The sequence below is a fragment of the Sarcophilus harrisii genome, chromosome 5 (genome assembly GCF_902635505.1).
Source record: "Sarcophilus harrisii chromosome 5, mSarHar1.11, whole genome shotgun sequence".
NCBI classification, from domain to species: domain Eukaryota; kingdom Metazoa; phylum Chordata; class Mammalia; order Dasyuromorphia; family Dasyuridae; genus Sarcophilus; species Sarcophilus harrisii.
Genome location: NC_045430.1, coordinates 156,220,566 through 156,233,955, shown reverse-complemented (window position 1 = coordinate 156,233,955; position 13,390 = coordinate 156,220,566). Strand labels below are relative to the sequence as shown.

Sequence of the window (13,390 nt, the reverse complement as noted above, 5' to 3'; positions counted from 1 at the left end):
GTTTTCAGTACCTTGACTAGTACACAGGTAATTTTTTTTTTGGTGAGTTTTATTTAGTAAGTCACATAGGGAGTATGAAATGTCATTCTTATTATTGAAACAAATGTATTTTATCCCTCAATGGCAAATTTAGATTAGATTTTAAACAAAGTAAATAGCATTTTGGCTCACTATGAACAGCTGTATTTATTCAGCTGAAACGAAAATAATTTTTCATTTCAGTGCTTGCTATTAGGTGTTCCTTTAGAGCACTTATTTTATACCATTTGTTCCCTAAGGAATCATTACTTAAAATAAATTAGATTCTGTCCTGAAGTCTATCTGCAATATTTCTCAATGCAGATATGTGCAAAGACAAACATGTAAGATACATGAGCAAGTTCTTGCTGACCTATACAGTACCTTCATCATAATAGGTCATATTCTAGCTCCTGTATTTTTGACAAATAGCCTTGCTGTAAAAAGCTCTGTCTGTGCTACTGAAATCTCTCATGATATATGAGTGTGTCTCACTGATAAATTCTAATGTCAGACTGTATATGATGGTGATTCATCAGGTTGCAAAATGTGTGTTCAAAACCCATTGAATTTGTAATGTTCAAATTCAGAATGTTTTAAAATTAACACTCCTCTTCTTTTTCTTCTTCTCTATTGAAGGAATTCCCAATTACCTTCTAGATAATTCAGAAAAGACTGTTTTAATTAGAGACTGTGATTCTTCCAATAATTTAATTCAGTTCAATTAATAAATATAAAATATCTACTATGTATAAGTCATTTTGTCAATAGTTGGGAGGTAAGGAAGGCAAATGTCCCCTACTGGCAATTAAAATTATAAAAGTTCTATTCTGTAAATGTTCTTTGGCCAATAATATTTTGACAGTGTGGAATAAGTTTGCTGTTGTAAATGGTAAACAATTAATTATGAGTAGGAATAGAAATAATTAACACAGAAGTCTTCTACCATTGTAAAAATAAGTTCTTCATCTATGCCAGTTGTATTTTATTAGAGAATTTTTTCATCATTCTAGTTCACGTTAGGTATATGGAGATGTACATATTTTTGATACATGAAAAAAGTCTAAAAGAAATCAATTATTCTTGAAGCTAAATTGTGGATTATGTTTATGAAATGATTAATAATTTTCAAGATTTCAAACATATTACCTTTTCCACATTATTCTAATCACAGAGGTACTTATATAGCATTAATAACTATTTTAATCTGAATTAGTCTTTTTGGTGTTGCTTAAGTACAAACTGCATAAACTTTGAAGCTATGAATAATTTTATTCAATTCATACTTCTTTCAGAAATCATTAGATTTAAAAGCAAGTATTTTGGATTAAGAAATGTCTACCACCTTTCAATTGTGTTTTAAAATGTAATCTTGCTTTTTTTTTTTAACAGTATAGAAAAGGAAAATATTTCTCCAGGTTTTATTTGCAAACATCCCAAATTACTGAATTATTTGTGTATTCTTATGAGACTTAACCATACTATATGTTTAGGGTCACTTTAACCAGAGGAAAAAAATTATCTTTGGAAAAATATCTTGTTAAAATTTTGCAGAATTTTCTGTAAAGCAAAATCCTTAATATTGAGATGCAACTGAAGATTAAATTAAGCATTTTCTTTAATTTAGATATTGGATTTACATTGTTTGAATACCATAATTAAATCTTGTCTTCAAGTTACTATGTGGGGAAGGGAAAAAACAACAACAACAAATCTGGGATCACGCTCTAAATACATAATACCCTTATGATTTTTTCTATATTCAAAGTATAAAACATTGTTGCTATTTTTAATATCACAGAATTATAAAATAATCTACAAAATATATTTTTCTGCATGAGTTGTAATTAAATAGCCCAAGAAAAATTTGTTGCTTCAGAATTCAGAACTCCATTGTAACAGAAAGATGTGTGTGTGTTTTTTAATTCGCCGTTAAAATGATTATTTTTGTCAGATAATATCTCTCAGAAATTGGTTTTATTTAGAAACAAAACAAGACAAAAGCAATTGATTTTAATCCAAAATGTATTTTTCCTCATAAAAAAAGTTTTCACATACTCACTGTGTCTACTCTACATAATTTGTCCATTTTGTTATACCACGTGCCAATTCAAGTGTATCTGGTCACTGCAAAAACTGGTGACTAATATGTGTAATGCAACACAGGAGGAGGTATTGCTCAGTTCGACTACTCTTACATACCTAAAAAAAATACAGAAAATGTTCTTGTTCACTTGAGCTGTATTCCAGACAGAAAAGTCAAATGAAAGGTCTAGAAAATGAAGTTGTTTTATTTGGTTGCCACAGTACCCTTTGAAACCAGCTAATTAAAATACATTTTAAATGCTGAACTCTACATGTTTCCATTTGTCAGCAGCAGCACTGATGAAGTCTAGACTTCTTTCTAAAGAATGATATTTCTGTTCCTTTGATTTAGCACAACTGTAGTCTTGTGCTTTTCTTCACAGAAATTAAGTTTTTTTTTTAAACCATTTTTAAGACATGTTTGTTGGAACACCTATGACAGTTGCTTTTACTTCAAGTGCTGTGCTTTTCTCTTTTCTTGCATCCCAAAGGCTGATTAGAGGAGGATAAAGCTCACTGAATGCAAATGTTGGCTTCTGTAGGTAATTCCGTATGTAGCTGTGTCCAGTATCACAGTTCATCTCCTGAGAGATGCAGCTGAAAAGACATATCACACTGATTACCCCAAGAAGACCTCCTAGGCAGGCAATGAATGCTGTTATATTATTCTTTTCATAACTTTTAAGATCAAGATCCAATCCTTTTGTGGTGACATTAATACATTGTTTTTTGTTTTGCTGGTAGATAGTAGGGATATCAATACAGATTTTATATTCTGTTGATGGATTCAGATGTGTGAGATTATACACCTTGACATCAGATGGTATACGAGCACTTTGGGCAGCATGAGAATTTTCAGTTTTAACAAAAGCAGTCCATTTAACACTGGATTTAAGAATTTTCGAATTTGCCTTCCAAGATACCAGAACTGAATTAGATTGAACATCTTTTATCTTAATATTCAGAGAACCATTGTTATCATGGGGAAAAGAACCATCAACTTTGATCATAATTGACTTTAGATCAGCACCAACCAGGTTAGTTGCTATGCAAGTGTATAAACCACCTTCCTTTGGAGTTATGTCACTTATGTCTAAAGTACCTTCAGAATGGACATAAAACTTGTCAGAAAGAGTATTTGGCAAGAGCTTGTGACCTGATGGTGTGATCCAATAGATTTCAGGCTCTGGCTCTGCTGTAGCTCTACAGTGTAATGAAACATAACTCCCAGCTTCTAAATCCAGATTAGAAGGAAAACTTTCAGGGGCAATCAGAGGGAGACAAATTTCCATCATTTCCCTGAAATGTACTTGCCGAACATTCTGACCCTGAAATTCAGGGGGGTCCACACAAAGCAGTGAATCAGGCTCCATCAATCGAATATTGGTTTTATTCATATTGATCCAGCGGATAACACAGTCACACCTGATGGGATTGCTGTGTATGCTGATTTCTTTGAGGTTTGGCAGGGACTCAATGGTTCCATGGTACAGGGCACTGAGGGCATTACTGTTGAGCATGAGTGATTCAAGTTTGGGAAGTCTGTAGAATGCATTTGGATGGATGTATGATAATCTAGGGTTGTTAGTAGCTTCTATTTTTCTTAGATCTGGTAAATTGTCAATAGCAAGACTATCTATAGAAATTAATTCAGGCATATTATTTATCCCCAACTCTTTTAGATGTAACATGTTGCTAAAATCTCCTCTCCGTATTCTATTGATAGGATTCTTATTGAGATCCAAAAATTTGAGGTTAATTACTTTTTGAAGAGCCTCATGAGGCACTTTGACAAATCTGTTATCATAAAATGAGATGCTTTCTAAATTGTCCAGGCCAACCAATGCATTATCTGGTATTTCAGTGAGGTTTATGCTAGCTATTACCAAACTGCGGAGATTGATAAGTGGCTTAAAGTTCATATCTTTGATTCTAATGATTGGATTCTCTCCAATCATGAGAATTTCTAGATTTGGAATAGCTTCAAACCACTTACTGTTGATCATCTGCAATCTATTTGAATTGAGATGAAGTCGAAGAAGATTATGTAGACCAATAAAGGCTCCTGGTGAAATGGTAGAAAGGAAGTTGTGATTAATATAGAGTTCTTGTAAATTGTTTAGCCTGGATAGACATTTTTCAGGCAGCTCAGTAAGTTTGTTTTCCTCCAGGTAAATGGAAAGAAGTTGAGGCATCTTTCTTACATTAATATTGGTGACTGAGGATAAGTTGTTTTGTGATAAGTCCAGGCCAGTGAGGTTCACTGGAAAATTTACTGAGTTTTCAATTTTTGCAATATTGTTGGTCTGCAGCAATAGGATCTGTGTGTCAGCAGGTAATCTTTCTGGGAAATTAAAAAGCCCCAAATCATTACAATCCACTGTGAGAGCTTCCATGTACATGGATCTTGGAGTAAACCAAGGTCTGATTTCACAAGTACATGATGGTGGACAATCCACTCTTTTATCTATCGCTTGTACCAGTGTAATGAGAGCTAGGCCAAGTAGCACCTGAATTTTGAGTGGCATGTCCTTCATTTTAGCACTCAGTCTTCAGAAATACAATCGACTTTTAAACATTCCACAGCAGCTGCTCTTAAGTTCAATAAGATCTGGCTGGTAAAGAAAATGCTTGCATTTGTCAAATGATAAATACCAAGGAAATATAATGTTTGTCTTCCTGGAAAAAAGTGTCAAACCTGCAAATGCATTGTCCAAAAATCCCATGCATATTGGAGAACAGAAGGTCACTATTGTCCTGATGAGATGAAATTGATAAGCTTTGTGAAGATGGAATATATAGAGTTGATCACTGGAGATTAAGCAATTCATTTATTTAGGAGTAATAATTTCATATCCCATGCTTGATTAGTGTCTGCAATAATAGCAGCATGACCTACAATTTAAGCAAAGGAAATAATTAGTATAAAAAGGCATTGCAGACTTTTAATTAATTTAGGCATCATTGAAAAATTGTCATTATTCTTTTTTAATGATTATTTTCCCCAAGCTTGCCATTGATGCTTTGTAGCTCTTGATATCATCTTTTCCCCTTTAAAAGTCATAAAATTCTTGCTTTCTACTGCCTCTACTATATTTTCATATTTTGTTTTCTGCATGCAAAGTGGTGTAATCTCACCTGTATATGTCTATAATATATGTATATGTTTACATGTTATCTGGTTATTAAAATATTCACTCCTTGAGGGAAGGGACTGTTTTCTTTTGTCTTTGTAATCACAATGTCTAGCTCAGTGAACATACTAGATTCTTAATAAAAGCTGGGTTGATTATTTTCTATGTTAAAAGAATTGAAGTAAATAATCATTTCAATAAGCAGCACAGAGCACAGTACAAAGTACACAGTAAAAGTTAATACATGCTAATTTATTGGCTACAATTAAATAATCCTATTATGTTTCGAATTGTGATGTCATTCTCCTAAGGAATGATAGAAGCATATTTGTTCAGTTAAAAAAAAAAGTACTGAATTTCAATTGGATGTTCTATTGTTCTTTCTATAACTCTATTCTATCAGATTTTTATTATGGAGTATTTTGGATAATTACACCTAACATTTACATAGCAGTGTTCTGTTAGCAAACCTTTTTTTTTTTTTTTTTAAACATCTTTTGTCTCACTGATCATCACATCATCACTGATCATCACTGATCATTATTGTTTCCACTTTATAGATATAGAAACTGAAGCTGAATCCTATTAAATGACTTGCCCAAATTCACTTGACTAGTAAGAATCTGAGGCAGGATTTGAACTCAGGTCTTCCAAATTCCAAGATTAGCTCTCTAGCCACTACATCATATGATGCTGACAACCTCATCTCTTCCCAGATTTTGAAGTTCCACCTTTATGCACACAGTTCCCACATTAATTTAATTTAATTCAGTAAATCCTCACCTTTCATCTGAAGTGCAAAGTGAGTCTCCAACTATCTATAGTTATAGGACAATACTTAATACCCCACTGCTACCTCAAACTCAAAATATTTCATGACTTTTGATGCTGAGAGTCCATTCCTTTTGAGCTCACAATCCCCCTGTGGCTCCATAATTCATTCTGTGACCAATGTTCACAAGCTTGTGATTAATTTTTTGTACCTTTCTCTTTATCTCTCATTCAAAATGATCATTAAGTCCTGTCAATTCCTCCTTTACAAAAATCTATTTTGTAACCATTCTCCTCGTTATTCTTCCTGCCATGATTATAATACGTATACTTACTACTATGCTCCTAAATTTGCCTCCTAACCAGTCTTCCTGCTTTTACTTTCTAGTTCAGCCCATTAACCCACCCTGTATAGCATTGCCAGCTCAATATTTTTGTGCATAAATGTGCTTTGATCATTCTGCCACTCAAATATCTTCCCAGCCTACCTTTATCTACTAAATAGGGCCAAATTCTTTTACCTGGCATTCTACATTATTTTGCCAACTGGCCTTTCCTTTGAAGGTCTTATTTCATTTTACTCCATGTATGAGCTGTAGTTCTGCTTTGTCCCAATGCACATCTTTGTTCATGTTGTTCTTCATGCCTGGAATATCTGCTTATCCCTTCTTCATTTTTTCATAAGCTGAAGTATAACTAAAATGTCACCTGGTCTCTAAACCTTTCTAGCCCTATTTCTCCCATTTCTCATATAATTTTAGTTACACCATCCATAAGGCACACACATCATGCAATAATGACTGTCATCATATTGTGCATTTATTTGTCTTTTCTCTCCAATAGATTCTTTGAATCATTTGACTTGTTTGTTCTCAAAGCTATTCAAAGCAAAAATTCAGAGTAGACTCCAAGTGTTTCATTTTTACCTAAAGATGTTATATATTAGTTATTACCAATGAGCAAATGTCTTTATTATGTAAATAAAACAAACATATTCTTCAAATGAATACTCATGTCTTTATAACAGAAACATGCGTAATCTGACACACTACTTTTTTTTAATTTCATAGATGCTGTGTTTGAAAAACAGCTTTTTTGCATGCATACTATTTTTAATTAATCATATGGCTAACCATTTTTGCTTTCAGTAAACAACTTCCAGATCATTATTGTAGTGATAATGGGCTATTTTTATTCCAAAACTTGTCTTGAAACAATGATCTAAAGCAATCAACATTTTACTACATTCCTCTTTTCTTTTTTTCTCCTCCTGAAAACACTGTAGTGATGTAAGACTGCATAATTGCTTGATTAATATTGATGAATATATTTCAAAATGTGGCTACTATGTATGGACAGAAACAATATTTTTAGCTTCAAAGAAACATCTTAAACCTATGTCATTGTCTCTAGAAATAGGAAGATAAATAGATAGGTAGGAATCTTCACTGAGTTATTCCTGTGTATCAGGGACTGTACTAAATGATGGGAGCACAAATGAAAGGAAATAGAAAAGTATCTGTCCTTAAAGAGTGGAGAAAGAAACACATAAAAGGGAATTTATTCCTTTAACTTAAGAGGAGAAAGTGTTATTCCTTTAAAATAAGATTTCAAATATAAAAGTGGAGTTCAAGGGGAAAATGAATATGTGTGCTGTGGCGTGGCTTGAAATATTAGGAAATGGTATAAATAGGCTTTGGCCCCTAGGAGATAAAAGTAAAAGCTGACTGCTGACCTATAAGTGCCAAGGCATGTGGCAGCAAAATTGATAGTTCAACTGAGAACATATGACATTAGTATAGTGGACTAGGAAGAGAGGCTTAGGTTTAAGTTTTATTCTACCATCAATCATTTGTTCTATGCTTTTAACTGGAATTCATTGGCACAGGGCTTCTCCCAGGAGGCTAATCATTTTCTGCTGTTCATCAGCTATTCTTAGAAAGTAGCCTGAGATTAAGTGACTTGTCCAGCATCATAGAGAGGCAAGACTTGAACCTGGGTATTCCTAACTCTTCAGTAATTTTCTTTATTCTATGTCATATTGTACACTTGCAAATATTTAAATCCTTTAAATGGAACTACCTTTGTTTGTTATTGAGCAACCAAGTGGTTCAACATCAGCAAGAACTGAATTCAGATGTGTCCTCAGACACTGTGTGTTCCTAGAAAAGCTACTTAAACTTGTTTCATCTCAATTTCTTCATCTGCAAAGTAAATGGAGAATTAAATGGCAAACCTCTTTTAATATCTCTGCCAATAACACTTTAGATGGGTTTAAGAATTGGATATGACTAACTGACAAACAATAGAGTTTGGACTAACATTAGATCTTCCCATTTTCCTTTTTAAGTTGTCATTAAAGTTTTATCTATAAGAATAACTATTGAGTTCCAGATAACTACTGTTTTAGATGTACAATCAATGCAATATTGAATTACAGTTGCTGAAGTTAGGAAGTGAGACCATTGAGGTTCATTGGCCACATACATTAACTACTTGATTTGACTCTGAGACTCATGGTTGATTATGCCTGATATCTATATTAATTTTTTTGTATTTCCTTTATGCTTGTTTAAGATCATGTATATCTCCATCTTAGTAGCATATAACTTAAAAGAATTCATTTAAATTAAGACAAACATATTTCTGTCATGGTGCCAAAAACATATATATTTTCAGCTTTCCTCAATTTATGTACAACTATAAATACAGAATGTATAGATTTGCATTGAATTACAATTCAAATTAATCTAGTGAGAAAAAAATTCTACCAAAGAAACATCAAGCACTTAGCATAATGTCTGACTTATAGTAGGTGCTTAATAAATTTTTATTGATTGATTATTAATTCAGAAATGCATTTTTATGACAATGATTGGGATAAGTAAGAGAAAATAAACCTAAATTAGATTCTAATTCATCAGACAGGGAAAAAAAGAAATGCTTGACTTGGACAAAAAACACTAGCCATAGAGAAAACAAATTATGTTTCTGAAAGTTTCATCTTTATCACAGTGTTGTAAGAATAATTTTTCTGTTAGAGAAATTCCTAGATTTGTAATCAGAAGACCTGGGTTCAAGTCATTTCTAGCAGTGTTGTGACCTTGAAGGTATAACTTTTTTTCTCTGGGCTTAAAATCCCTTAATTGTGAAAAAAAAAAAAGACACAAGATCATAGAATCACATAGAGATGAAAAGAACTACAAAGCTCATTTAGCCCAACTCCCTCATTTTATAGAAAAGGTAGTAATAGTTAGAGAAAAGAAAAATTGAACCCAAGGCTTCTAACACCATCTCTAATTTCCTTTCCACAACGGAGTTTTTTTTTATTTAAATAAGAAATATTTATATCAAGCATTTAGCATACATTATTTTATTCTACCTACAACCCACAGGAGATAGTTGATGATAGATATTATCTTTATTTTACATTTTGGTTATGAGTTGCCTGTGGTCACATAGCAGGAGATGAGATTCAAACTCAAATGTCTCTAGTTTTTTTAGAGACTTCATTATTTTTTCTACCACACCATGCTGCCTCTTATAAAATAAGAAAACTGCATTGCACTACCTAGCACCACGGTTCCTCACAGCTCTCTTATTTGATCAGTGTAAATTCTCATGTAGAAAATCTACTTAATCCTATTTCAAAGAAGACAAATGAAAACAAAACAAAACATTTTTAGCATATCTTTGGCAAATGTTGTATATGTTTATTATACTTGGCAGATCTGGAAAACATTTTTCTTTCATTTGCTTCTTTGCTCATTTTATCATATCTGTTATTTGATTATACCAATAAATAGCCATCCCATTTTGACCTAATCTGAGTTGCAGAACATCTACAGGTAAGTAATAAATACAAACCAATGATGAAATGATAAGATTAATTTCCCCATAGAATGTTGGAAGAAATCTCCAGTAGAGAAAGCATGATTGAAGGCTAGTTTGAAATTTGTCATTTGTTATTGTAGTATTGATCATTTCATGGTCCTGAAAGGATAAAGAATCTCTTACTAATAGAATATTTGGAAGGAGTCAATTTCAGAGACGATCAGAAGCCAAAGTTATTCTTTAATTCTTCTACTGGATTTGGAAGTCCCCTGTAGATTGTAAAGTCTATGAAAGTGAGAACTGTGCTTGCTTCTAATTCCATAATTCTTTTGGCGTTAGGCAAAGACAATTTAGGCACTTCAGAATGATTAGATTGCTTTAATTATTTAAAAAATTATATTGAAGTTTAGCACTCAGGATTTTGTGACTTTTCAAGTTACCCTTTCCTTAAGTTTTAAACATGTTAGTTATTAATGATTGTGAACTTTCCCATGGAGTAGAATGTTATTCGTTATTACTTCAATGGGATGCAGATCCACTTTTTAGCAAAGTATATATTATCTAGTAGGAGAAAGCCTAACTTGAAGTATTAAAATGTAAAACTTAAAGTCTTTAGGAAAGAATTGTTATTTAAATAAACAACGAGTTTAGGAAGACCTGACTTCAAATCCAGCCTCAGGTATTCTGAGCAAGTAATTTAACTCCATTCACCTCCAAAAAAGGAAAGAATGAAAGAAAGAAAGAAAGAAAGAAAGAAAGAAAGAAAGAAAGAAAGAAAGAAAGAAAGAAAGAAAGAAAGAAAGAAGAGAGAAAAGGAGGGATGGAAAGAGGTAGAAAGGAAGAGAGGAAGAGAAGGAAGGAAGGAAGAAAAAATAAAGGAGGAAGGGAGGAAGAAAAAAGCAAGGAAAAGAACAAAAGAAAAGAAAAAATTAGGACAGATGATGAAAAAATAAAACAAGGGATGAAAAAAAGAGGACAAAAATGAGGATTTAATTACAATAAATGTATCTGGGCCATTGTTACTTTGAGTGATACCATTATTTCCGAAGAGCCTGTTACCCTTTTCTCTTATTTTCAAAGTCAATTGGTGTTTTCATGTCATAGTAAAAGAAATATCTAATTAGATATTGATAAAAGGTGAGAAAGACAATGTTGGTGAATTGTCTACTGTTGTTGAATGTTTTCAGTGTTCTGAATAAATGACATATATAGATAGATCAATCTCAACAACAAATAAATATCACTTGAATAATCATTTAATTTTTTGAAAAATATTAATTACTTCTATATGATTGTTATATTTTAAGTATTACTCCAAATTATTCCTGTAATTGAAATCATATTATAAAAACAAATAAAAATACTACTTTCTGAACTCTGGAAAGGCTAGGCAAAAAAATGGATATTTTTTATTTAGAAATTCCAGAAACACTAATAGGAAATTCAGAGGAACAAAGGGAAACCGGAAAAAAATATATTCCATGAAGTGAATAATAAAAATAATTTTCATTTACATGAAAAATAGATAAGATGATGTTTTCTTCATGATCTATTAAATTTGATTTTTCTTTTTGATCTTTTAAATAGATGACTAAGATTTTTTTTTTGTCTTTTGTCATTATGATATTAAAAATGGCTAATGGAATGGAACAAGAAAAGTAACTCTTCACTGATTTAACCTTAAGCAGATAATCTAACTTGTCTTTAGATGTTATCTATTTGTGTAAATCTTACTAAATAAGAAGTATGTGGGTAAATTACTAAATTTCTCTTAAATCTGGTGTGTGTGTGCGTGTATGTGTGTTTGTGTGTGTGTCAGAGAAAGAGACAGAAAAAGACAGAAGCAGAGACAGAACTGCTTTTACTAACATGCCCTGGGATAAAAAGAGTGCCTGGTTTTATTTGATTTGATTTCTTTTAATTGCACTCCTACAGTGGATCAACTCAGCAAGAATTATCACCATATTTAGGGGTTGATGTTGCCTACAAAATATGAATACTCTCAACATTGATTCTCGTCACTGAAGTAACGGGCATCTAAGAACAGATTCAGAAAGACAAAAAAGGGAAAATACATCAGATTTTGGCAATCTTTCTTTTTCCACTTCAGTGGTCAGACAGTGATAAAAGTGGAAATGTAGCAGTTACACTGTAGTGGGCCCTACTGGCAAAAGCGAAAAGAGTTCACTTTACAAGGACCAATTTAGAGGTGGAAGCACTTTCAAAACACAGCTGCTCCTACAAAGCTGCCTTTCAGATTTGTTCATAGAACAGTCTCTTAATTTCTGCCATCATTTCAGAACTTTTTCTGGATATTACCACAATGTTGACTAAAAAAAAGAGGAAAAAGACACTTCATATCTTTTTTTTAATCTCTGCTTTTGTGTGCATCATTGTAAAGCATTATACATTTCAGAACAAAACAAGAAAATAGAACTTTCTGATATGTATTTTATATCTGATCTCCAACATTCAGTTAAATCACCATTAGGAATTTTTTTCTTCCTTCTTTTCTTTCTTTTCTTCCTTTCTTTTTGTCATAATTATTTATTGAGCACATAGTATGAAAATTTAGATCCTTAATATATTTTCAATCTTGAGAATCTTTGGATAAAAGTCATACTATATTAGTTCACCTAACTCATTCTCTTTCCTATATTCTTTATTCACAAATATTTCACCTAGTATGCCATTCCAGAACCTTTAGAACTTTACAATTGAGACTGCTGCATCTGTTATCATTGCTAATGGCATCCCTCCAGGGAAGAAATTATGAAGCAGAGGTAAATTACAGAAAGATTTTGTATTTTATTTTTAAAATAAAAGTAGGGAGAGGTGAGAATAGTGTTATGTACAGTGTTATCCTCTAAAAATGTATGTACTTTCATTAAATTCACTCCTTTTCCTTGATTAAAACCTCACTTTCATAAATATAAGCAACGTATTTTCCAGTGTTTGTTCTTTCCAATTTCTAGGCTCTACAGTTATTAAGAAAATACAGTTGTCCCTCTTCCTAGTTTTGAAGGTATTTGATTCATAGGATCATCTAATTAGGGTTGGAAGGATCATATAAGTCAGTCTCTATTTTACAATTCAGAAACTGAGGCCCACAAAGTTTAAGTCACTTGCCCAACAAAATACAGCCAGTCAGTGACAGAGGCAGTGTTCAAATCTTAGAACTCTGAACCTGAATCTAGCACATTTTTCACTGAATTAAAAGCAAAAATAAAGTATCATTAAATAATACTATAGGTTTAAAGCATTATCAGTGAATTTTCAAGACCTATTAAATGCTGCATCTCAGTGAAATGCATTTATTATATACTACTCAATAGTCACAGTGATGGACATAGAACATCAAATTTAGCAGCAAAAGAATGAATATTTATATATCTCTATTGAGAATCAGTTTAATTTTCTGAGGTTTTAAATATATTTTACAAATATAACAAGCACTGCTAAATCTGTCATTTCTGGTCAGGTAGGATTGGGACAGCAATTTTGAAAGATGATTTTTCCTTAGAGTTTGCAAGATTCATTATTCTGTG

The 13,390-nt window shown here is 32.2% G+C and overlaps 1 protein-coding gene across 2 annotated transcripts in view; it reads right to left on the bottom strand.

Moving 5' to 3' along the window:
* Positions 1-1,976: 1,976 nt before the first annotated feature.
* Positions 1,977-13,390, bottom strand: part of LRRN3 (leucine rich repeat neuronal 3) — a 56,557-nt gene continuing 45,143 nt past the window's right edge. For both annotated transcript variants that reach the window (XM_023504796.2, XM_003771514.4), the window contains one exon: positions 1,977-4,998. In XM_023504796.2, the coding sequence (XP_023360564.1) occupies positions 2,514-4,640 (2,127 nt within the window). In that variant the 5' untranslated portion in view covers positions 4,641-4,998 and the 3' untranslated portion in view covers positions 1,977-2,513. The remainder of the gene's footprint in view (positions 4,999-13,390) is intronic.